General features: G+C 50.1%; 1 protein-coding gene across 10 annotated transcripts in view; it reads left to right on the top strand.

The window, feature by feature from the left end:
• The window catches only part of TNS3 (tensin 3), a 259,293-nt gene extending 233,874 nt beyond the window's left edge, over positions 1–25,419 (top strand). For all 10 annotated transcript variants that reach the window (XM_046669114.1, XM_046669123.1, XM_046669116.1 and 7 more), the window contains 9 exons: positions 275–361; positions 4,027–4,158; positions 7,904–7,999; positions 8,810–8,887; positions 9,560–9,637; positions 18,234–18,402; positions 20,899–20,967; positions 21,073–21,099; positions 22,522–25,419. In XM_046669114.1, coding sequence (XP_046525070.1) covers positions 275–361; positions 4,027–4,158; positions 7,904–7,999; positions 8,810–8,887; positions 9,560–9,637; positions 18,234–18,402; positions 20,899–20,967; positions 21,073–21,099; positions 22,522–22,666 — 881 coding nt within the window. In that variant the 3' untranslated portion in view covers positions 22,667–25,419. The remainder of the gene's footprint in view (positions 1–274; positions 362–4,026; positions 4,159–7,903; positions 8,000–8,809; positions 8,888–9,559; positions 9,638–18,233; positions 18,403–20,898; positions 20,968–21,072; positions 21,100–22,521) is intronic.
• The last annotated feature ends 309 nt before the right edge of the window (positions 25,420–25,728 follow it).

Here is a 25,728-nt window from a genome sequence, read left to right as displayed (position 1 = left end):
TGGTTTAGCAGCACCCCCCTCGCTCCCTTTGGTTCTGTCTTTCTAACTGCGTGTTGTTGACGTGTGTTGTCAAGTGCCCGTCACAGTGTCCTGCTGTCTGTGTGTTTTGGCCCCTGCTCCGCGTCAGTCACCTCCTCTGTGGTTGAATAGTGCGCACTTTCCTCAGAACGCTCCATCCTTGCCCAGAGGCTGGACTTTGAACTTCTAGTTCTCTGGAAGGTGAGAGGTTGCAATAAAACCTTGACAGTTACTGTTTTTGAATTCTGTTTCGCAGATAATCCAGGTGATAAGCATGTGTCCGTGAACTTTGTCCAAGACACATCCAAGTTCTGGTACAAGGCGGATATCTCCAGAGAGCAAGGTGCGTGGACAGAACGAGGGCCCGGAGTCCCTGTGTGAGGTGGCCTGGGGTGGGAAAGGCAGGGAGCCACAGTCCTGGGTGGTGAGTTAGAGCAAGGCCTGTGCTTTGTCACAGTCCTTGGGGAAACGCGAGCCCTGTAAGTTTTTACGAGAAGCTCAGTCCTAATGAGGGAGCTGGGAGGAATGGGCACCAACCATGAGTGTTCCAGTGTATGGGGGTAATTTCTGGCAGCTTCCATCAGCCTCAGCCTGGGCAGCATTGCCAGCGACGACTGCAGATTGTGACGAGGAGATGCTCCTCAGTGTCCCTGTCCAGGGGCCAAGGGTCAGGAGGAGGGAGAGGCTGCTCCCTTCATGCCATTACATCTGCACAGCTGTGTTTGTCCGCTTCGGAAAGACAAGTGCTTGATAATAGGATCTGCTGGTGGACTTAGCAGATGGCCGCACACGCACACCACCCAGCATCTGGGTGTGTGGTTCAGCCTCAAGGCAGCTGGTAAAAACTTGAAATCCTTATTTTTGAGCAGCTCAGTCAGATGTCACTTTTTACCAGAAGAGGAATAGAAGAGGCGTCTGAGAGGGAGGCAGGCCAGCTGAGCGAGCAGTGGTCCCTCTGGGGCAGCCCCTCGGGCGAACAGCACTTGGTCCTTCAGCAGAATTAAGGGGGTGTCTGTGCCATACTGATCTCCACTCACGGGGAGCTAGCGTTCTCCCCAGTGGCTGTGACACGGCCCATTCGGGGCTCATTACTCCCGGGGCTTCCTTCAGAGAGCGTGTGTGTAACTGGCCCAGGAGGCTGGCAGACGCTGGCCAGGATACCCTGAAATGAAATCCCCCGCAGAGGCTGCTGGGTGGGTGCTGGGCTGGGACAGGGCTGGCCTGGCGTCCAGCCGTGAGGAAGGATAAAGGGCTGAGGCTGCAAGCGGCCCACTGCGCTGCTCTGTGCCCCGTTATCTCAACTCAGGAGGAGAATCGTGAAACCCTCTCCTGAGGATTATTTCTCAAAGGTGCCTGGAGACAAATAGTTAAGTTGCTGTCCAACTTTCTCATTGAAATTCTTCTACTTAATTAAGTAGATAATAAAAATGGTAAGAATGTGCCTTTCTTCCCATGAGCTCAATGAACCTATTGTCATTTTGTTGGGGAGGGTGGTGTGGGGCCCATGCCCTGGAGAGACTTCATTCCCTGAATTGGCTTTTGTGGCCGTGCACTCCCCATGTGTCAGGGCTGTGGCGCAGCTGGATGCTCTGTTCTCACCCCGCCCCCCCCCCCCCCCCCCACCACCCTTGCCCAAAGAATACTGTGACTATGGCCATTAGCTCCAGCACATCAGGGCCTAGTCCACCCTGACAGGCTCTGAGAGGTGCTTGTTGAACACCATGTTCTAGAAGATTCTGTGCAGACCCTCCTACTTCTTGGTGCAGCCTTCTCAACCAGGGTGATGGGCTGGGCTGGGCTGCCATCTTCTCTGCTGAGCAGCCAGGGCTCCCGTGTCAGAAGCAGGCAGGCCTGGTGGCAGGGCGCCAGGTGACTCCTGCAGGGCAGAGATGACGAGCCTCACGGGCTTGTTGGGCGGGGTTCTGTGTGGGAGGCACCCGTTGCTGGCACCTGGTAGGCACACCATAGGCGGCAGGAGTTACTGTTGTCATTCGCCTAATCTTAGCCACACATTTGAAAGGTTTCTCTGGGTGGACCCCATCTCAGAATAGCTCATACGTACACTGGGCGTTGATTTTTCCGGTTGAACTCTGAAAGCCTAACTTCCTGCGTTTTCTAGATATTTTATATAGAAGACAGCTACATGGACTAATGTTCTGTTGGGGGTGGCAACTTCTCCAAGTAGCGGAAAGCCGCCTATGGGTTTTGTTTTAACTGTCAGGATGTGCCCTTTTCTAGAACTGTCAGGATGGCTCCTTCGCTCCCAGGTGGCCCTGGCTTCTGGGGATGGGGCCTGGTAGGGGTGGATGGGCCGGAGCAACGCAGCCTTCCCTGCAGCCCACTAGGCTGGTCACTTCTGCCCACCACAGTGACATAAAATCAGGATTTAACAAAAAGCTCTGGTGAGGTATATCACAGCTGAAAAAGTATAATTTCTGTGAATGATCTTTTCCACTACTTAAAAAAAATAAGACACGTTTAGCTGGAAAATTAGATAACACACTATAAGAGAGAACCTGCTGGTGTCCACGGTGCAGGCCTTGGGTCCCCGGTGCGCCCTGGCCTCCTCCCGCCCCCCCAGTTTTGAGTTGGTGGGGCAGCAGGGGGCTGAGGCTGGCTCTTACTCCACGGTGTCAGGCACCACGCTCCCAAGTCACACCAAACGCTTTCCCCTCCGAGAGAGCGTGTTTTCCTCCCCTCTCTCCCTCTTGCCTCATGGCCTCATCCTGCATGCATGGTTGGGGGTGCAGCTGAGCACAGACGCCCTGCCAGAGGTTGGGGCTGGAGTAGGCTCGGCAGGGGCCTGGGACAGGACTCCCTGAAGTCATTTACTGAAGCCTGATGGGGCTTCCTCTCTGGCTTATGTCCTAATCTACTCCAGACAGAGCCTGGGCTCTATGGAAAGGCAGTGTTCCATGGCTGTAATTTTGTATTACTTTTTACTTGAAATTGCTGGTTTTCTCTCTCTTTTTTTTTTTTTATGAAGGGTAAAAGTCTGTAAAAGAAATTCTGAGATGCAATGTGGTTACTAGAGAAAATTCTGGTGGGTGTCTGGGCAGCATCAAGCTTGAGGTTACTATCACCCTAACCCAACCCTCCTCCTTCCCATGTCTTGAGCGTAGGACCTGTGGGTGCCAGATTATGAGCGGGAAGAGGAAGGGGTTTTTTTAAGCAACAATGATTAGCTAAGTTCCCCCAGCCTCACCTAGGGAAGATGGAAGAAGGCCCAGCCTGGGCTCAGCTGGGCCCTGAGTGGTTGATCATGGCCACATCAAGGAGGAATTCACAGCCCTGTCCAGGCCGGACACAATCAGCCATGTCAGCCACAGGGCCATGGGACAGAGGGCTGCCTGTGGCCGCATTTTTGCCATCCCTGGGGCAAATCTTGGAATTTGTATTAAATATTCAGTAACTTTTCTGGGCACATCCTTTCTATCTTCAAAAGTGTGATTGGAAACTTCTTTCCTCCTATTGAAAGTTGAAAGTGCACACTCTCTAAAATCCCTAAGAAAAATGCCACACAGGGAGAGAACACCAAAGGAGGCCACAGCAGGGATGGCCCGGCAGCCTCTGCCTCACTGTCTGTTCCGTCACGTGTGTACTGGGACCTGGGCCCCAGTTTCCTGGGCAGTCGGGTGGGGATCCTCATGTGGGCTTCGCAGTGCCATGGGGTTACCGGGAGTCGTGTGTGCGGTGCAGCGCCGGGAGAGTGCCTGACACCTTTGTGGTGTAAAGGGAGGGGCTTCCTGCACCCTCTGCGTCCTTTACAGTCAGACCCCCCATGAAAACTGCTCATCATCACAGAGACCTCCCGGAGGACCCCACAACGGCATGGACAGAAGCATTTCACTTCGTTCCCTGTTCCTCCAGCCGAGCGGGGACCCTAGCCAGCTCCCAATGACCCAGTTTGCAAAAAGAGTGAGAAGAGACCCTTCTCGCCGTCATAGGTGGAGACAGGATGCTGTCTGTCCTGGCAGGCGCTCATGTCTCTCTGCTCCCCTCCTCTAGCCATCGCCATGCTGAAGGACAAGGAGCCTGGGTCGTTCATCGTCAGGGACAGCCACTCCTTCCGAGGCGCCTACGGCCTGGCCATGAAGGTGGCCACTCCCCCGCCTTCGGTCTTGCAGATGAACAAGAAAGGTAGGCTTCCTGGGAGTGATCCGTTAAACTAATCTGGAAGGGTGCCAGTTTGTGTTTATCTCACGAGATAGCAGATGACTTATAATATGCTTGGCAGGTTTTCTTCTTAGTATTTTCTTCAAGTATGTTTAACTAAGCACCGTCCTTGTTCAAGAAACAACGTTAATTATTTGTAAATTATCTTTTTTTTTATTGCTTCGAATAGGTGATCCATCCCATTGCTCAGGTATGAGAACGATAGAACAAGGCCTCCCTGAGGCATCTTGCTCCCCCTCTCAGCTCGGTCTCCCTCAGTGCCCCCTACTTCCCAAAGGCAACCATCTGCAACAGCCTCCTGTGTGTCTTCTCACTGACTGTCCGGCCAATGCACGCATATGCATTTTTCCTTTTTTCTTACATAAAAGGTGGCCTACTGCACACATGATTCTCGTTCCTATACCCAGCAGAGTATTGTGATGGATTAAAAGCGAGGCTCGTGTTAGCCTGGGGCCATTAGATTAGCCCTTCTCAAGGTAAAGGACCACGTCTTTCTCCTCCTCTGCTCCAGTACACTCTGCACAATGACAATCAGCTGATAGTACTTTATCGTGTGTAGATATACTCCAATCTTCTACTTATTTTTTTTAATGATTTTTGTCATGAAACGTAACCATGTACAGGAGAGTTTGCGATGCCTGCAACCGCAGGTAAACATTAGGAAGTGCACACACGTGTCCCCACAACCCGGGAGACTGCCCTGGAGGAAGCCCTTGCATGTCCCTCCTGTGCCGGAATCCATCATCACTGTTATTTTCAGTATTTCAACGATCCCGGATTTGGCTACGCGAGTCCCCTCCAGCGGCCCGTGTCCCTTTGACATACCCCCATTATTCTGCGAGCGCCCCAGCTTTCTGAAACAGCACATGTGCTTTAGGTTCACTTTGCACTTTCCCTGCCCCAGCCATTTCTCCAAAAATCCTGGCTCTGTTTACTGGGGAATGGTGTCTAGAAACCAAGATGCCATCACTGGGTGTGCCTTTGCTATGGGAGTGTCACTGCTTCTCCCTGGTGACCAGAGCTAGGGAAAATATCAGCTTTAAAAATTCATGAGCTCATGCTGATACCGCCAGTTCAAATACAGTATCACGAGGTCCTTTGTCGCCTTCTCCCACAGTGACAAGCTTGGTTACCAAGAACATCAAAATACTTACTCCCTTCTCCATCCTCTAATAGACGCAAAGTGGTTTGAATTACCGTATCAATGCTATTGTGGACAAGAAGCCTACTAAATAAAATGTAGAATTAAAATTTTTTTTATTGACCACTAAAATACAAATCCTTAAACCCTCCAGTTTTGCCTATTTTCAACGTTATGTAAGAAAACCAATACAATATGCATTCTTTTGTGACTCGGTTTGCTCAACGTCGTAAGATTCCTTCCTGCTGCCTCTGAGACTGCTGCAGCCGCTGTTCTGGGTCACTGCTGACTGCCCTCTGTTGTGTGAATGAACTGCAACTTGCTGTTCTGTTGTTGGTGGACGCTGGGTTTTTGGTTTATTCTTTCTTTTTCTTTTTATCTCACCCTGTGCTCTCTGCCTTTTTACCATTATGCCGCAAACTCTAAGGAAAGGGAAGAGATTCTTTCATCCTCTCTTTGTCCCCTAAATGCCGATTGTGGACTGGGACGTCAGCTGGTCACCCCCACGGCGCAGATTCTGAACCCGTTGTGTTTAAAGCACAAAATGACACTCACCTGCCTTACTCCTGTCTGTGCCCAGGACCAAGTCCTTGGATGAAACCCCTGCTTACAGCTCCCTGGAGAAGATCCCCTTGGGGTTAGGCCTTGAAGAATGCAGGGTTTGGTTGTCAGGGGGCCCGGCCTCAGGCGTGGCTGAGGGGTTTTCAGGAAACAGAGATGGTTCCGTTCACCAAGGTAGCAGTTGTGTGAATGGAACGGGCGAGGGTGAGTTTGGGAAGGAACACGTGATACGGAGCACAGAGCCCAAAGCTGTGGATACTGGTATTGTCTCCAAGCGGAGGAGGAAAAGGCTTGTGTGTAGAAAGGCTTTGTATAGAACAGACGGAACTGGTAAGCTTTGAAAGGTAGGGTCCCAGAGCACCCAAAATTCCAGCAGGAGATGCTCCACCAAACTCCTCACTCACTTTTGAGGGGAAATAGGGTCTTATGTAGTTGGAGAACTGCATCAGGCCTGGTTGCGGAGGATCGAGGGCATTCGGCCTTATTTGGAAACGTGGTGGATGATGATTCTAGCAGGAGGAGGTCTCCGGGCGGGAGCTGCTGTGGTCTGTGGACTCAGGGATGGTGTGGGAGAGCAGGAATGAGTGCATGGCAGCTGTCAGGCTCCTCGGTTTCAGTTGGAGGGTTTAAAGCAAGGCCAAAACATTTTTCTCTGCATGCATTCTCTTTTGGGAAATACAGATGGTGGTGTAGAACTCTTACCTCCAGGTGTGCATGCCACCTCTCAGGCCAACTTTGACTCAATGTTAAGACGAAGGTAGCAAAATAGAGGATATTACAGGATAGCAGGAAACCCAACGTTGCCAGCCTCCCCTGTGTGAAATCTTACCTGACTACCTTGTCTTCACCTGGCCCCTGGATTTGGCATTTGGATTTCACAGGAAAGAGCCCAGCAAGTCAACACCCCCACTCTGGTACCCTGGACAATGTGTGGGATGCTATTCTCCAGCTCCCTCGAGGCTGGATTTCCTTCTGAGTCACCCCCACTGGCATCCAGACCACACTTTGTGTCTCCCTTCAGTTTGGAGGTTTCAGTTTGGATCATTTTCTTCCCACAACTGAGTGGCAAAGTGTTCTTTTTTCCACTTTTATTCGATACAGCCTTTTATGGAATCTGATCATTCCTTTTCTGCCAGCAATACTGGCCCTGCTAAATGCTGACACTAATATTGTTGATATTTGTCACAGTTGGTTATAAACATCTTTGGGGAGCCTACTGTGGACAAGGTGTGGGGACCAAACCAGCAGATCGGGCCATGAGGCAGTTTCCAAAATCAGAAACATTGGAAGTTAGGGCAGACACGTTCCCATGGAGGGCGCTGCAGGAAGCTACAGGAGGCAGGACAAAAACACAGCATGGTGTCAACGTCTGCAGGACTCACCAGCACGCAGCAGTAACTTCTTTTTCTTCTGTTTGTTATTTGTACTTTTTTACCATCAGACAGTTTGCTGCTCAGTGGTTTTCCGTGATGCATCTTCCCTTGGGTTCATGGGTTGGCAGGAGCACAAATGTTCCGTTTAATGGCAGTATGACAGACGGCTTCCTTTCTGAGGGGTTTGTGTACTTGGCTCCCGGCTAAGCCTCACCTGGAAGACCGGCATCCTTGCAGCAATTTTCAGAGATTCGTTCCTGGGCATCTGCTGTGCCTGGGTCTTCCTAATCTCCTCTTGAGGGGGAGGGGCTGCAGATCATGTTCCTATTTCTTAGCTGTGGACTTGTTCCCTTCACCAGGAAGTCTTGCCGAATGCTTGAGGCTCTCTCCCAGGGACCCCTCCACTCCCAGGCCTGGTCACTGTGGGGGCTTTGGCCATCTTCCCTGCTTGTGCTCAGCCAGCTGTCCTGCAGCGCAGCTCCCTTTCCCAGGCTGGTCCTTGGCAGCCCACCTGCTGTCTCGGCCAGAGCAGCGCCTCCCCTTGACTGCAATTCTCTCTCGCCCGCCCCTCATTCTCCTGTGCTCTCATTTTTTTTAAAATTCTCTTTTCTTTCTTTTAAATCTCTTACCACAGCTGGAGATTTGGCCAATGAACTTGTTCGGCACTTTTTGATTGAGTGTACCCCAAAGGGTGTGCGGTTGAAAGGGTGCTCAAATGAACCGTATTTCGGTAAGTGACCGAGAGCCTGTGCTCTGTACAAATGGGGTACAGGTTTCTTCTGCTTGCTACCCTCAGAGTTGGGGCCGTCACTGGGGGTGGGGGGATTGGGGGGTGCTTTGCTCATGGCTTGTACTTTTCATCTCCGATTCTGAGATCCCTCTCACCTGAATTATCATCTCTAAAATACACTGGATATGAAATTGTTCTGAAAAGCTTTCTCAAAACCAAATAACAGGCATAGTTTGGGACTGTCAGCATAGTTGGAGCTGTCAACACAGCACCATCCTGGCAGCGGGCACACCAGTGTGGGCTGGTTGGAGCCTGGGTGTGGCCCCATTGTACAGGTGGAAGAGAAACTCAGTGCTCCCCAGTTCCGCGTTCTTCCTCCCCAGTGGGATAAGAACCTTCCTGGCCTCACAGGCATGTCAGAAAGACTCTGTGAGCTTCCTGGGGAGCACATGCCAACTGAAGCATCGCATTATTGTCACCTTTTAGAGGCACCTTATGTAGACTGTGTGGGTGTTAACAGTTGCTGCTATCTCAGATTCAGCAAACTGTGTGATTTATTCTTTATAAATTGGTAGTGGTGTGTCCTTGCTAATTATCATCCATAGTTGCCTTCACCTACCCCTTTGCTGTTTTGTTGAACTTTTTGCTTCACTGACGTTTTGTACAAAGTCCTACAGTAATGGAGGATGTTCGTTGCTAAAACTATCAGCGCTCACCCTTTGCAGCAGCTTCCTTTCAGCAGATGAATTGGCTGAGCAAGGTAGTGTTTAGGGCCGTGTTAACTGTTGTTTGCTTTCTTCCACTTTACAGGGAGCTTGACGGCTCTGGTGTGTCAGCATTCCATCACGCCCTTGGCCTTGCCCTGCAAGCTGCTCATTCCAGACAGAGGTATGCCATCAGGTCCTCCGTGCCGCTGGCTCTCGGTGGGATCCCTGCAGTGTGTCAGGCACACTGTGTCAGGGATCCATAAAAACCCATTGAGAACAATCAGACATGAATTTTTTCTCTTTCACGTACTCTGTGCGTAAACCCTAAGAAGGTTGACTAGCTTACCCAAGTCAAGGAAAGAAGAGGGGCCCCATTGCGCCTGCGGTGAAAGCTTTCCATGAAGCAAAGATTCCTACCTCAAACATGTAGAATGCCTAAACTAAGACACCTTCAAGGTCATTTACGTTTAATTTTTTTGATTCTACAGAATCAGCAAAATGTTGATACTATTGAGGTTAGGTGCTGGGTGAACTGTTCTCTTTCTGTTTATGTTTGTTTGAAAATACGCGTAATGAAATAACACCATAGCATAGTGGTGTGATCTGACCGTGTGTCCCCAGTTTCCCTGATGATCATTCATTTAAATTCATTCAGAGTCAGTGAGCCATTTTGTGGGACCATATCGTCTCAACTTTGGCTCAGAATGTGGTGATAGTTTCTCTGGCTGGACGGTTGTCACAGACCAGTCCTGTCACCGCCTGGAAATTCAGTCGTGAGTGTCTGACATTGTCGTGCAGATTCTTTGCCCATGAACAGGATTCATTCGTGCGTTTTTTTTGCTCCTTCCTGCAGATCCGTTGGAGGAAATAGCCGAAAGTTCTCCCCAAACGGCGGCCAACTCAGCGGCCGAGCTGCTGAAGCAGGGGGCAGGTCAGTCACTGGCTGTACTTCCCACCCCCCCTAGTTATGGCAGAAATGGGAGTCAGACACAGCTTCCTCTCCCACCTTCGCTCTGGGGTTCCCTTGCTGTGTGTTGGAAGGAGGTTTCCTCTTATAGAAAGCTGCCACAGGGGCTGGGTGGGGTACCAAGAGTCAGCCACAGACCAGGACTCCACAGGCAGGAAATAGCCTTCTGACTCGAACGAGACCAGACTCAGTGGAATAAATGTCAAGTCCTCTGTGTAGTTTGAGGGAAATGTAGTAAGACAGGGCGTGGGTGACCTGTCCCGCCAGCTGTACGTGTAAAAGTCTTCCGGAGATGTGACTCAGTACATCGCTGGAAATGAGCCGACAGTTTGACCCATGCTGCCAGCAGCCCAGGGTGACACAGACGCCCAGGCAGTGAGCTCTCCAGGGCACTGCGTTGTTTTTTATTAATAGACTTTATTTCTTAGAGCAGTTTTAGGATCACTTCAAAATTGAGGGGGAAGTACAGAGATTTCCCATATAACCCCTGCCCCACGCATGCGCAACCTCCCCCATTATCAACATCCACCATCGGAGAGGTACATTTGTACCACAGAGTGATGAACCTACGTTGACACATCTTAGTCACCCCAAGTCCGTGGTTTACATTAGGGTTCACTCTTGGTGTTGTACATTCTGTGGGTTTGGACGAACGTATAATGACTATGTATCCGCCATTACAGTATCTTAGTATTTTCACTACCCAAAATATCCTCTGTGCTCTGCCTGTTCATCCCAGCTCCCACCCCCTGGCAACTACTGGTGTTTTTACTGCCTGCATAGTTTTGCCTTTTCCAGAATGTCATACACTTGGAATCACACAGCACGTAGCCTTTACAGACTGGCTTCTTTCACTTAGTAATATGCATTTTAGATTCCTCCATGTCTTTTCATGGTTTAATAGCTTATTCCTTTTTAGTGCCAAATAATATTCCATTATCTGGATTTACTACACTTTATTTATCCACTCACGTACTGAAGCCCATGTTGGCTGCTTCCAAGTTTTGGCAATTATGAGTAAAGCTGCTGTAAGCATCCGTGTGCAGGTTTTTGTGTGGACATAAGTTTTCAGCTCCTTTGGATAAATACCAAGGAGCACGATTGCTGGATTGTATGGTCAGAGTGTGTTTAGTTTTATAAGAAGTTGGCAAACTGCCTTCCAAGGGGCTGTCCCATTGTGCATTCTCACCAGCATTGGATGAGAGTTCCTGCTGCTCCACATCCTCATTAGCATGCGGTGTCGTCAGTGTTCTGGATTTTGGCCATCCTAATGGGTGCATAGTGGTATCTCATTGCCATTTTAATTTGTATTTCCCTGATGACACTATGTGAAGCATCTCTTCATAGGCTTATTTGCCATCTATATATCTTCCTTGGTGGTGTCTGTTAAGGTCTTTGGCTCAGTTTTTTAAATTGGATTTTTTTGGTGTTTGGTTTTTACTTTTTGTTTGGTGAGGAAGAGTGTCCTTGAGCTAACATCTGTTGCCAGTCCTCCTCCTTTTGCTTGAGGAAGAGTGTCCCTGAGCTAACTTCTGTGCCAATCTTCCTCTATTTTGTATGTGGCCCACCACCACAGCATATCTTGATGAGCAGTGTGTAGGTCCACACCCGGGATCCTAACCCACGGACCCCAGGCCACCAACGTGGAATGTGCAGACCCAACCACTGTGCCCCCAGGCCAGCCCCTTAATTGGGTTTTTTATTTTTTTCTTACTGAGTTTTAAGAATTCTTTGTATATTTTGGGTAACAGTCCTTTATTAGGTGTCTTTTGCAAATATTTTTTCCCAGTCTGTGGCTTGCCTTTTCATTCTCTTGAGAGAGTTTCCCACAGAGCAGAACTTTTTAATTTTAAATTTAGTTTTGAAATCCAATTTATCAATTCTTTCTTTCATGGATTATACCTTTTGTATTGTATCTAAAAACTTATCACTAAACCCAAGGTCATCTAGATTTTCTCCTCTATTGTGTTCTAGAGTTTTATTACAGTTTTTGTTTTACATTTGGTATCCATTTTGAGTTAATTTTTGTGAAGGGTGTAAGGTCTCTGTCTAGATTCGCTTTTTTATATGTGGACATCCACTTGTTCCAGCTCCATTTGTTGAAGAGATCATCTTTGCTCCATTTTATTTCCTTTGCTCCTTTGTCAAAGACCAATTGACAATATACATGGGTGGTCCTATTTCTGGGCTCTCTATTCTCTTCCGTTGATCTATTTATCTGTTCTTTCACCAATACCACACTGTCTTGATTACTGTAGCTTTAAAGTGAGTTTTGAAGTAGGGTAGCATCAGTCCTCCAACGTTGTTTTTCTCCTTCAATATTGTGTTGGCTATTCTGGGTCTTTTGCCTCTCCATAAAAACTTTAGAATTAGTTTGCTGATATCCATAAAATAACTTGCCAGGATTTTAATTGGGATTGCATTGGATCTACAGATAAATTGGGAAGAACTGACGTCTTGACAACATTGAGTCTTCTTGTCCATGAACATAGAATGTCTCTCCATTTATTTAGTTCTTTGATATTTTTCATCAGAGTTTTGTAGTTTTCTTCATATATATATATCTTGTACATATTTTATTAGATTTATACCTAGGCATTTCATTTTTGGGGGTGCTAATGTAAATGGTATTGTGTTTTTAATTTCAAATTCCACTTGTTCTCTGCTAGTAATTTGGAAAGTGGCTTTTGTATATTAACCTTGTATCCTGCAACTTTGCTATAATTGCTTAGTAGTTTTAGACCATGTCACTTTTGCAGCATTAGATGCTGTCCTAGTGGCCCCAGTTTAAGAGGGTTATGGAAAAGCTAGAGACCACAGGGCTCTTGTGGGCCTGCAGCTGTGAGGGAGAGCCATAGCTAGAGAGGATGATGAGGCCCCCTGACTTCAAAACCCTGAATTTCCCCCATTGGAGATCTTTCATCAAAAGTAGATGTTTACTGTCAGAAATGTTGGAATGGGAATTTCTGAGTCTGGCGGAGGATTGGACAGAAACACCTCCATCTGTACCTCATATGTGTAGACTACTTTAGAGTTGTGACTCTGTGATGGAGGTATATGCAATATATAGGTATTTTCTTGTAATTTCCTCCATACAGTCTGCATTATTCTGTGCAGTTTTTCTCTGTAAAACTACACATCACTATGCCTATCACCCAGCTGATGTAAAATCTCTCTGGTTTCAAAAGGAATGTTTAGAGTTTAACTCACTTTAGACCATCCTTGAAGGATAAGTTATCTGTGGTCAGAAGAAAGGTGACAGGAGTTTGTGCAAGTCTGCTAGAACTTGAAGCTCCAAACGAACAATGTAGCTGTGCCAGTCCTGGGTTCAAGTCCAGGCTTTTTGACTTGAGGGTTTTGACACTCAGCGTTTTGACCTCTGGTAAATCACTTAGCCCTGCAGCCCTCAACATGGTAAAAATAGTAATCTCTCCCCAACACAGATGACTAGGACTTTGAAAAATGCCTTGGGAACTATAACCTGGTCACATAAGCTATTGTTGTATTCCTGCCGCCCCACTTTCATGTAAAAACCCTTTCTCTGGCCCGAGAGGAATGGCTTCTCCTGTGCTCTTATCCTTTCCCTGCGTGTGCCCAGCTGGAAGGGCCGATCCTGGGCGACAGTCCCCACACCAGAGACGAGCTCACAGGCCCCAGGTGGTTTTCGGTCGTCCATGCAGCCCACGAGGGCTCGTAGCCTCCTCATGTCAAAGCAGTAGCTTTCAGGGTTTCTCTCTAAGCTTCAATGTTACGTAACATTTTTGCAATAGATGTTGAATTAGTGGGTCAGTGGATTAGTTGATTATAATCAGGTACCTAGTAACGCTTATTTTTAGATATTAAAGACTTTTCTTCTGTTCTGGCTTATCACTTTGAAGTACTCTATCATCTTTTTAAATAACATATGGCACGTGTCAGTAACTCTAGATGTTCTGTTTGTGGGAGAGGTGGGTCTTCCTAGGGACAGGACTTCCGCCAGAACCTGGAGCCCATCTGAGTCAGGCATTTACATGTGAGGGTTCAATTATGACTGCGTTGAGCTTGTGTCTTTATAAAATCTGTCGTTTCTAAAACACATCAAGAGGTTTACATTTCTGTCCAGCTACCTTCACGGCTGATGAGGCACAGACTCGAGTCAGGACACAGAACTGTGGCTGGAGGAGTGAGGACGCTGCCAGGAGCATCCAGTGCCGTCCTCCTCCGGGAGGGTCTCAGGGTTTTGGGAACAAGTGCAGACACTGTGGTCGGAAGCCAGTCAGACTGCTGGTCTCTGATCTCCTCAGGGACTTTGAGTGGGTTTTTTTTCCTTAAACTAAATTTCATTTGTTGCCCTAATTCACTTAGAATCCCGGGCTCCTGGCCTTGCAACAGCTCTTCGAGATCCTCTGGTCCCATTTCCTCATTGTAAAGCTGAGGAAGCCGAGACTCAGAGTGTGAGCGGAGTTGAACGGCGCCGCACGAGGGGCGCAGACTTTCAGTTCTCGTGGGTTTAATCCTTTCCATCTGATACCAAGGCTGTTATGGGTCATTCCAGTATCCAAAACAACTTCTGCTTCTGTTTTCAGCCCCGCTCTTACTGGGTTCTTGTTTGAAGCAGCAGAATGCAGTATAATTCTGAAAAGAAGGGCCTTTTTCCAGACTTCTGGCGGATTTCCCATACGTGTTAGGGTTGTGTTTTTACCTTGCCACATTGTAAAGTATATTCTCTCTATTAAAGTACTATGTGTTCTTTAAATTAAAAAAAGGAAGCTAGATAGAGAAAAGAAAGAGAAAAATGAATTACTCAAAGACCTGTTACCCTGTCCAGCCACTGGATGTTTCTCCTTTTCTCATTGCATAAGAAGTTCACCCACAGATTTTGCAAACACAACATCAGTCTCATTTTGCGTGGCCGTGTAACGGTCTGTCGTGTGAGTCAGCTCTGTCCGGCTCCTCATTCTGCTTCTTTCTAACTTCTCAGTACTGTAGACGATGCAAGGCTGCCTTTCCACATTCCTTCTTTTTTCTGAATTCTGGAATGTTGCCTTAGGACACATTCCCAGAAGTGGTAGGATGGGGTGAGAACGGGTTGGGTGAGAACCGGTGGACCGGAGACTCTCCTTGCTCACTGTGGGTGTGACAGCTGCTTTCCTGGACGGTGTCACACGAGACACCACAGCTCCTCAGCCGCACCCCGGCGTGAGCGCTGGTCAGGAGAATTGGGCAGTCTTGGGCCAGGCCCAGTGGGACAAGCGCAGCAGTGGCCCCGCAGGCCCACCTGTCCTCTACTGGAGAGAGCAGGGGCTCTGGGGACAGGTATGTGCACTCAGAGCTGCCCCCGATGTGCCTTGGTGGGTGGCAGTGCCCCTTCTCTGCTCTGAGGAATGACACCATAGTTCCGCACTGGAGAGATGTCCCCAAACACCAGGCTCCCGCTGCTCCTTACCAAAGGGCCATTTGTGATGCTGCGAGGAAGCACAGGGGTCTGGGTCATGGCCGCCTGCGGTTGTAAATGTGCCCCCGATCCAGCTGGTGCCCTTTTTGTGGGATTTCATTGTAGTTAGATCAAAATTTTCTTTTTCTTCTCTTTTTGTAACTGAATGACTAGCATAACAGTGATAGTAATGGAATCAAAGACAGAATATTCACCCTCCTAAAATCAGCTGTCTTAACTTTTCCAGGCATCCTTCCAACTCCTTTTCATACACACACATGCTTTTTATTATATAGTTCTAATCATAGCACAGATACAGTTTTCATTCTGCTTTTCCCATTAACCTCTAACGTTTTTCACGTTGCTATACAATTTTCATGATTACTATTTGCTGGTTGCTTGCTATTTCATTGAAGGGCTAATTTAACCATTCCCCTATTTTGGGACATAATTTGTTTCCAGCTTTTCCCACCATGGTGAGTATGTGGCTCAAATATCTTGACCTTTGGGTTATTGTCTCACGTGGAGATATTTCCTTTCTCAGTCTTCCCAGAAGTGGGCCATCTAGGTTACCGAGTGCAGGCATTTCTTCTGATCCTCCTGATAAATATTGCCAGGTTACCATCCAGAATGGCTGTCCTGGTTGACACTGTCATTCCATAAAAGCACCTCTCTCATCAAAGCTTTGGAGGCACTGAGCATTGGGCAGTTGCAATATTAAGGACTTTTACTACCTTGCTCTGTTTCCCAAGGTGACACAAGTAAACCCCTCAAGTCCAGTCAGGAGCTGAAGGGCAGGTCAGCCACCAGCCGGGCAGCTCTGCTCAGTGTCTTCTCACCTGGCACCGGCAGATGAGGGCAGTGTGGCCAGCTGGAAGGAGGGGAGCTGTAGAGAAGGGCAGCACTAGCCATGGAAACTCAGCCATTTAGGAGGGGCCTCTCTGATTTCTAGCTGCCTCTCAGTGTCTCCCTGGGCGAAAATGTGCAGAGGTGACAGTGACCTTCTAAAAGATGCCTCTGCTGCCAGGACAGTCCCATGGGACTGTTAGGAGGCACTGTCTATGGCTGAGGAAAATCACACTCAGATGCCTCACAGTAACATTAACAGCTCACCCTCAGGAATGTGATAGGAAATTTCTCACTGAGCGCGTGTCCTCCTCTCGGTGCCTGGTACCTGGTAGGTTCTGGTAAACACGGCAGGAGTCAGCATGAAGGTGCCTGGACACCCAGGAGCTGCAAGGCTTCTGGCATATTTCTTAATGTCTCTAGGCCTCCATTTCCTCATCTCTAAATCGGGGATGATAGAATCTTCCTCATAAGACTGAGGTGTGGATTTATGAGGTAATCTCTGTAAAATGTTTAGCTGAGACTGATACAGAAGTGTTATAATGAGCAGCATTACGTGAAGCTCCAAGGAACGAACGCAATTATGTTTGAGGTAGAAACTTCTCTTTACATTTTGATAATGGCACAATGCCCTTCTAATAATTATGGGGGTGCAGCATCAAGCCCTTTTTCGTGAGAGAAAGTGAACTGTCGACTAAACTTCATAGGAGAAAGTTGGTGTCTCAGGTGAGACTCGCTGGTGATCCTGAGTGTGGGGAGCCCTGTTCAGAGGAAGGGACACCTTTCAGTCTTTCTCTTGCGAGTGCTGGGCATGCAGTGACACCTGCTCCGGAAACATCGTCACCCGTCTTTGGGCTGCTTGCTTCTTGGGGGTTTTCTGGTATTGGCTGCCTTTCCTCAAGACTCGGCCTTTCCAGTTGGGCTTCTTCTGGTGAATCCAGCTTCTGGAGAGCTTTTCACCGCTGCCCTCAGTGAGGCACCCCTGGACCCGCCCTCACACTCACCCCCGGACAGAGGAGGGGCTTCGCTTCTCTGCTGAACTTGCTGGTGCAGACCCCGGGTCTTGCTGTCTCCCCATCACAGTTACTCTGTGTGCTCACTGAGCAGGGCCTTCTGAATCCTCAGAGCTTCTCAAACTTTAAAAACTAGCTATGAATTGTAGCATCTGCCGTGGAGAGAATGCATGGTTAGCGGCTCAGCACAGTCCTGCGTCTTGCGTGGGGCCGGCCTACGCCATTTCTGTTCATCTGAACCCATCCATGTGGGGGCGCTGGCAGCGCACGTGGCGACAGGCATGTTTTCTTCTGGGTCTCAGAAGTTGGGGTTATGGGGACCTGCTCCACGGCCGTGCCTCCCAGAGACCCTCCCAAAAGAGAGCAGCGCAGTGAGGTCACAGCAGTCATTTGATTGCTCGGGTCCCAGGAATCATTTTCTTTTCTGTCTGGTGAAAATCTAGAGGCCTTTAAACATGGAGTTACAACGTCTGAGACAGTCACATGCAGAGACTGGCATCCAGCAGGCCAGGAGAGCGGATCTGTTCCTGGAGAGGACACAGTCGAGGTGGTGGTCCGGGCCAGGTCAGGGCTCCACTTCAGGCAGAGTCCAAGTGTCTTGTGGGTCACACTGAAGTCCCATGTTGGCTTCGGCTTGATCTGCAGGGATCCAAGCTTAGAGGGCCATCTGGCTGTTTACAAAGCCCTGTTCACTCTCAGCTGTTTGCTTCCCCCAGGAACAGACCACCGATGACAAGCCCCTAGCCCCTCGGCAGCGTGGGGAGCAGGGGTGGGACACAGACAGAACTGGCTGTCCTGGGTTTTTCACAGGCTGTGATCTGAGTTACCACAAATCGCTCACTCTCAGCAGCTCTTTCTGGACGCCCACCACTTTCAGAACTCTGAGCAGGGTGGTTGTTTGGGGTACAAGACTGCATGCTCCCCTCTCAGACACTTCCTTAGCTACAGTTGTGGTTGGGCTCTAATCCCTCCCAGACCCCTACTGAGGCTGCGGAGGTGCCTCCAGCACCAGCTGGGGACACCAGGTGTAAATAATGCAGCAGGGGTGAAAGCTCATCCTGGGGCCAGTGGGAGGGGTGACCTGTTTATCCTCCTTATCTGCCTTGGGACAAGTGTGTCTCTGGGTCACTCACTCTCTACACCTTTGGAATTAGGCAAAGGGCATTTGCCTTAAATGCATCCAGCACAAGCTATATGTGCGAGTCATTCATCAACCCCAGGGACACTGCTGGTGACTGCCCATGTGTCTGACAGATGGGTTAACAAGCTGCCCCTTGGTGTCTTGCAGCCTGCAATGTGTGGTACCTGAACTCTGTGGAGATGGAGTCCCTTACCGGCCACCAAGCTGTCCAGAAGGCCCTGAGCATCACCCTTGTCCAGGAGCCGCCTCCCTTGTCCACAGTCGTGCACTTCAAGGTGTCAGCCCAGGGCATCACCCTGACGGACAATCAGAGGAAGTGAGTGTGCCCAGGCAGCCAAGGCTGCGTGCGGGGGTAGGGTTTATGTCTCACCTGGGCATTAGACTCTGCCAGCTCTGCTCATCACCTAGATGGTGCTTTTGGGCGGGTTAGTGGTCATCAGGCAAAAGTAGTCAGTAACCCATGGGGCCAGCCCTGTGGCCTAGTGATCAAGTTTGGTGTGCTCTGCTTCAATGGCCCGGGTTTGTTGGTTTGGATCCTGGGTGCAGACCTATACCACTTGTCAGCTATGCTGTGGCAGTGACCCACATATAAAATCGAGGAAGACTAGCAACAGATGTTAGCTCAGGGCTAATCTTCCTCAGCAAAAAAAAAAAAGTAGTAACCCAACGTCCATCCAGGCTTTCCTCTGTCATCAAATTTGTCCCACAAGCCACATATAAACTATTAATATTTGGTCCAAATGCTTTTTTCTTAGGAATCAGTAAAATATACATATATATTTGGACCTTTGAGTGTCACACACATGTCTAATGTGCAAATGCAAAAATCTTTGAAATCTTTTCTGTCAAAACACTTGGAGATTATGATCGAATCCACTTGTCTTTGATTCGGTATCATTACTTCTGTGTGGTCATCCCATTTCAGATGAGAGTGTGACCTTGACAGATATTATTTCTGTATCTAAATAATATTAATTATTATTTAATGACAGTAGAAGAATATATAAGAACAATTAATATTAAAAATTAAACATTATCTAGATATTATGTTATAATTTAAATGTGATCTAGATAGTATTTGAATATCCATATAACAATACTATTTCAGTCTCAAGTGACTTTCATGAGAGTTGTCACTGAGTCGGTTCTCCTTGAGCAGATGTTCCAACAGGAGCATTTTTGGAGCCCCGGCCTGAGCAAGGAGCAGCGTCGGGTATACGGACAGAACATCTCAGGATCAAAGGCATCTCAGATGCAGTTATTACTTATTAGTTGTGGAAACAGCCTGGTGTGATTGATAAGGGAGCCAGGTCGTCAACCATGAAACCAGAGTGACGGCAGGAGCTTTAAGGGGCTGCAGCCACTCCCCTCGTGTCAGCCAGGGGACAGAGCTCAGACCAGGTACTCCTGGCACCACGGAGCCCTTCATGCCTGCCCCAGAGCTGGTCCCGAGCGTGGGGAGGTCTCCGGCCCCCTGCTCTCAGGGTGAAGCATTTTGGGGGGTTTCACTCATAAGCCTTCACCAGCTGAGGAAAGGCGTGTTGGGGGACGTGGGCTCTGCTGCTCAGATCTGGTCCCCTTGCCCCCCACCTCTTACTAGCAGCATGACTGTGGGCAGGTCCTTCACCCCGTGACACTCAGTTTCTTCGCCTTTCCAACTGCACTGAAGTAACGGTCTTGGGATTTTAGTGACTCAAATGAAATGTCTGGCAGGTGCCCACACGGCCGAAGGGTGGGCCCACCGTCTGGTCAGGAAGCACAGCTTCTTTGTTCACAGCATCTCTGTTCCCTCCTGCCAGCCCCATGCTTTTTCTATATCTCATTTCACTGTGGCCTTATAAATCCTAGGGGTAGGGCATGTCCACGGCATTTAGGGGCTGTTCTATTGCAAGAGACAGAATCTGGATTCGGCCTGGCTGGTGCCGACAAAGGGGCTCTGTCCTCCCCTACCACCATCGTTAGCAGGCAGCAGGGAGGGTGCTGCCAGCCTCAGGGGTCCCTGACTGAAAGATGTCCAGGCCCTGCCCAACCCTTTCCCATGTGCTGGCCTCTCTTTCTTCCTGATGAGCTGTCTCCCTGCACCAGGAGCAAAGCCACTAGTGTGAGGGGACACTGCCCCTTCCCCAGGAGGAGGAGGGGCCAGCCAAGCAGGGCACCGGGCACGGGGCCTCGTGCCCACATGGGCCTGGGGCAGGCGGTGCTCACAAGAGTGGGGAAGGCTGGCAGGTGAAACAAAGGACTCTGTGCTGTGAGCCAGGACGAGCAAGGAGGGGTCCTCTGGTAGTTCCACCAGGACCGTGGTGGCCCGGCTTTACCGGTACCTCCTGGTGGGATGAATGTGCACAGAGCTTGACGGCTCACCATGCGCCATCAGATTCGCTGTGGTGCCTGATTTAGATTCCTGTCCTGGAGAGGGCAGGCCACTCCCGGTGCCCTTGCCACAGGCGAGGAAAGGAAGGCTGGAGACACTGGTGGTTCCCCGAGATGCTGGTGGGAAGGTCAGGTGTCACTCACCGTCCTCCTCCGTCTGTCGGACTCTTCATTCTGACTCTGTCCACCGGGCGGCTGACCACTCACGATTTCACTGCAAGGCTCCCCGTCATCTGCAGCTTGCTTCTGTCCCGAGAACCGCTCTGCCCGGCTTCCTGGGTCTGCCGACTAATGAGCAGACTCTCTGCTCTTCTCTCCAGACGACTAGTAAAGCGTAGAGTAGGCTCTGCCCCGGATCTCCTCATGGGGGCCCTGCCCGGTGCCTCATGGACACCTTGAAGCCCCAGTAACAGATTCTTCCTCCCCGTGTCCCTCCCCACAGGCTCTTCTTCCGGAGGCACTACCCCGTGAGCAGCGTGATCTTCTGTGCATTGGATCCGCAAGACAGGAAGTAAGAAATGTGTATTTTTATTAAGCAACACATATACTTTCTTTTCTCCTGTGAGTTAATTTTTAAAATAACATAAATCTTATCTTTTTTCCTTTCCTTCACAAGGTGGATCGCAGACGGCCCGAGCTCGAGGTGAGTTGCCCGCCCGTCTCAGTCACACCCCAAAGGTGGATCCTGATCCAAACTTCCAAAGGGCCTGGCGGGGAAGTGACTGACTGGTGCCAGCGGGTTTGGGTTTTGCTTTAAACAAAGATGGAAGTGTTCTCCTTGTGAAGAAGGGGCCTGTGGAGGGTTAGCTTTGGTGCTTTCTCCTCCCTGAATGTGAGCTGTTTACCACTGGCCCATGAAGTGTGGTGTAAATAGTGGGAAGCAGATGGCGCCATTCTGGCCGTTCAGGAACCGGTGTGGATGGCAGTGATGTTGCGGTCAGGGCGTTAGGAGGCCGGCCTGTCTGTGTGTGAGCAGGAAGGAACAAATGTTCGGGGTTTAGCAGACATAGGGAGCACCGTCTCATCCTGCCCTCCCTCCGTGGCGGGCCGGGCCGGGCCAGTCCGGGGCAGTGTGGCCTCAGAACCCTCGAGACTGTCCGCGCTCCCACGGGCGACCGCTTCTGTGTAACCTAAATTGGAGAACCATGGATGTTGAGTCACAGGTGTCCTTTCCTAGGATTCTTCTCTCACATTCCTTGTTTGTCTCGGGATCTGATCAAGTGCCTGGAGGCCTCCCCAGTCCCCAGGTGGGGCCGTGCCCTGCTGCCCTGACCTCTGGCGCACAGGGCTCACTGCCCTTCCAGCAGTCTGGAATGTGCGACCTCGTCGGGGTACTGAGTGCCGCCAGCCAAATCCCTCCCATGGTGTGGAAACCACTGAGCTTAAACAAAAAATTCCTTCATTTTCCTAAGAAGGAGAAGAAAGGACTCTGCCAGGGGTTTGGATACGGACAATGGCAGCTATTGTGTAAGTTCGGGGCTCATGAGAGCTATTCAGATAAAGGCTTCAATTCTTCTGAGAAAAATAATTAGACACACTGTTCTCTTAAGAGTTTCCTTAACTGCTGTAGTTTGTAACTCAGGCGTACGAGGCTGAGAAGGGAGCCCCTGGCGTGTTTTCCCTCCCGTGGCCCCAGTGGGTGGGAGCATCGACGTCCAGGCAGGGCTGGCTGCATCCCGCTGCATCTTGCAACCAGGCTGGGGTCTTGGTAGCCCCGCAGGCTGCGCTCCCATCTGCTCTGACTGCTTGGAGCTCAGGGATCTGCACTGACAAGCCTGTGGAGAATTCGGGACGGGCAGGGAGAAGTGGCTTTGGTGCGAGTCCCAGACCACTCACCTGCCGTCACCCTCAGGTTCCTCACCTGCAAAGTGGGAGCAACAGCATCCTGCCTGCAGGGTTGTGAAGTGGGGAGAGAAGGTGTGGACAGGTGTCTGGCAGGTGTGTGGCCCCTGGCAGGTTTCAGATAAGTGGCAGGCTGAGGTGGTAGGAGCAAGCGAGGTTCGCACCCACACCCGGGCCTTGCAGGTTGGGAAGCTGGCCTCTGACCTCAGCTTTCTTTTTGCAGAGTCTTTGGATTTGTGGCCCGGAAGCAAGGCAGTGCCACAGACAACGTGTGCCACCTGTTTGCAGAGCATGACCCTGAGCAGCCCGCCAGCGCCATCGTCAACTTTGTGTCAAAGGTCATGATCGGCTCCCCTAAGAAGGTCTGAGCCCTTTACAGCCCAGTGACTCCTGAGGGCTAGGGCGGCCCCCACTGTGTAGCCAACTGTGACCCTGACATCCCCAGCCCAGGAGGGGACGGGGCTCCTCCAACTTGACAAACAGAAGAACAAATAGCCCCGCCGTTACTGGCCTCTCCCAAAAGAAACTGCTCCCCGACACTTTTCTGTCACCGAGCGCTTTCTGAGTGGAAGAAGGCAGCACCAGGTGCACCCTCCCAGGCTCCATGCTGGAAAGGACCATTCAAGGAGACGGGGTCCCTGTGTCACTTGCACGATGGTCTTTGTGGCAAGGAGGGGCACCCAGTGGTGCTGTGCTCTGCTATGGCCCTGAGTGACCAGCGGCGCCTCACCGTCACCGTCGCCATCACAGAGTGCTCCTGTCCATCTGACGCCCCAGAGGGAGGCCTCTGTCCTCCCACGATGAAGATGCTGATGAAATTGAGAGGGAGTGCATGTTTGATGAAGGTTCGTGCAGGTCAGGCCCTTCCGGAATGCTGGCGTCATGAGCAAGGGGACAACATGATGGGCTGTGAGGACGAGGGAGATCACCTGATCACTCAGGGAGGGGCTCTGTGATGCCAAAGAGCCTCACCCTCGTGTGGCGACAGCTCTGGCCTCCCGCTCACACTCCTGGTCTGCGTGGTGCGCTGGGCCGTGAGAGGAAAAAGTAAGAAGATGGAAGTAAAACGCCATTTCCAAATAATTTATATTTTACTTATGCCAAATTATTTATGATAACAATTTGCCATTGCTCTCCTCTACTGGTGTCTAAATGCTGCAGCTGCCAGGCTGGGGTTTTAGGAGGAGCATCCGTCCCGTGTCAGATGCACCCGAGATAGAGGGTGCATCACTCGTCAACGATGCTGTGGACCATCTCCCACGTGCAGCTACCAAAAGGCGGTTTTGCCTCAGGCATCCTACCCCAACATTGATCATCGATATGTCATCTCCAGGCTGCAGATGCCGTCTTTTCTGGGGAGGAAGGTTCTGGAAGGGTGGGACACACTTCGGTGTACACTCAGCTGTTCTTGGTCATCTTGGGGCCAGGTAGAGATTGCCCAGAGCACTGCTGCCTTTTGGAAGCTCTCGTCTGTCTCGTCCACACCTATTGACTCCTGTTGGGATCTTGTGTGTCTCTGGCATCCTGAGCAGGGAGAGGAAGATGAGAATGAACCTCAGTCCTTCCAGGCTATTTTTGAAGGCCACTTTTCTGCACCACCTTAGCCCGGCATCGGGTGCGCTGTATACGCTGACACGAGTATTGCAGTGCCGTGGTCTGTCTGCCTGAATCCATCCATGGTCAGAGGTTTGGGAGAAGCCGATGGTCCTATAAATCCCCTGGAGTGAGAGATGGAGCTGGGCAGCATCGTGATAACGTCCTGGTCTCCCTCCCCATAACCCAGGGCACGCCACAGGCCCTCGATCCACCATGAACAGGCCACTCGGCTCTGTTTTCCACATTAGGCACCAGCTCTCCCATCGCCCAGGAATCACTGGCGTTGGGATCGTGCTGGAGTTTGGAAATGTGCTTTGTGAATTCTCTGTTTTGAAGTGGGGCAGAGACAGACTTGGCGATGAGCAGAGTTGCAGTCGCCGAATTGCAGTGGGCATTGTGTGCGTGCGTGTGTGTGTGTGTATAAAAGTAGGTGAATGAACGAGTCCACTGTTTAGCTCCTATTGATGCACCAAACGCAAGTGCCTCATTTCTGTGCCAAATGTTTGCCTTGGTCTTTGAGGACCTTCTTTCCTGACACGTGTTGGCGTGGCTGTTAAAGGGAACGTGCTGACATCTCCCAGGGCCCTGAGGTCTTGGTCCTTGGTGGAGGCATCTAGCATTTTCGTTTTTCACTCACTGCAGGAATCCGGCCCAGGGGACTAAGGTTTGTGCTGTCCCCAAGAGGTGCCTCATCCTGAGATGGCTTATACCCAAGTTTGACCCAAAGACTGCAGGCTGGGTCCCTTATCCTCCTGATGTGGGAAGAGAGGGCTCATGTAGAAATCAGAGCGAGGGAGGAGCATGGGACTCAGGAGCATGAGCTGCCGGAATCACAGACATCAGGGCCTCCCGCAGCAGTCCTCGTCAGAGCGTTCGAGAGGCCACGCACGTTTGCCTTTTAAACCGACCTTTACTCTCAGTGGTCAAGGGTGTCCGGAAGTTTGCTCCAAGCAAATGGCTCCCGCTGAGGAGCCAAAGGAAGCCGATACCCCAGTTTCTGACGAGCTGGTACGACAGGTCTCTTCGTGTGTTACATGTGCTTTTAAACGGAACAAGATGAGTCCATGAACTTTGTGCTCAGACTGCGGCGAGCCCCACCGCCAGTTCTGGCTCCTGGGCACACAGGGGAAGGAAGCTTTGCCAGGCATCTAGCCTCTGGGTCACCAGTGGGCACAGGGGTGCTGTCCCGGGGAGTTCGCGAGAACAGCACCCCACGAGGGTCGCAGCCAGGGTCCTGTTAACCTGCTCATTAACCATGCGCTGTACTCCTCCAGTGTTAACCTATAACCATGTTAAGTCCTACCGCATTTAAGGGTCTCCGTGTGTATCCTCAGCATCAAAGACCTCGTCGTGTCTCCTAATCTGCCTTACCTATTAGTGGGTATTTTTACTTTTCTTATATTGTAAAAAATATATCCAGTATGTAAATGAATGTCCTATAAATCCTTTGTATAGTCATTTTCTCTGCTCTTTAAATATCATCTCTATTCAGAGTATAATAAAATTATAAACTTGGTAAGCCTCAGTGAGGCGGGCCATTTGTTTGTTGTGTTGGATGGAAGCGCCCCGAAGGGTGTGTGCAGGTGTGTGTGTGTGTGTGTGTGTGTTTGTGTGTGTGTGCAGGTATGTATGTGTGTGCATGCACGTCTGCCTGTGTGTGTGTGTGTGCGTGTGCAGGTATGTATGTGTGTGCATGCACGTCTGCCTGTGTGTGTTTATCTGGGAGCTTGAAGGGGATTGTTTATGGATTAGTGGATTCAGTTATAAATTCATCTGTGTTTGCCATCAGGAACATATTTTAAGATTTCTGCCCAGAAACTTTTGAAAAATTGTG

This window comes from Equus quagga, chromosome 8 (assembly GCF_021613505.1).
Source record: "Equus quagga isolate Etosha38 chromosome 8, UCLA_HA_Equagga_1.0, whole genome shotgun sequence".
NCBI lineage: Eukaryota > Metazoa > Chordata > Mammalia > Perissodactyla > Equidae > Equus > Equus quagga.
Note: the sequence above shows the minus strand (reverse complement) of the source record. Positions and strands in the feature narration are given on the sequence as shown.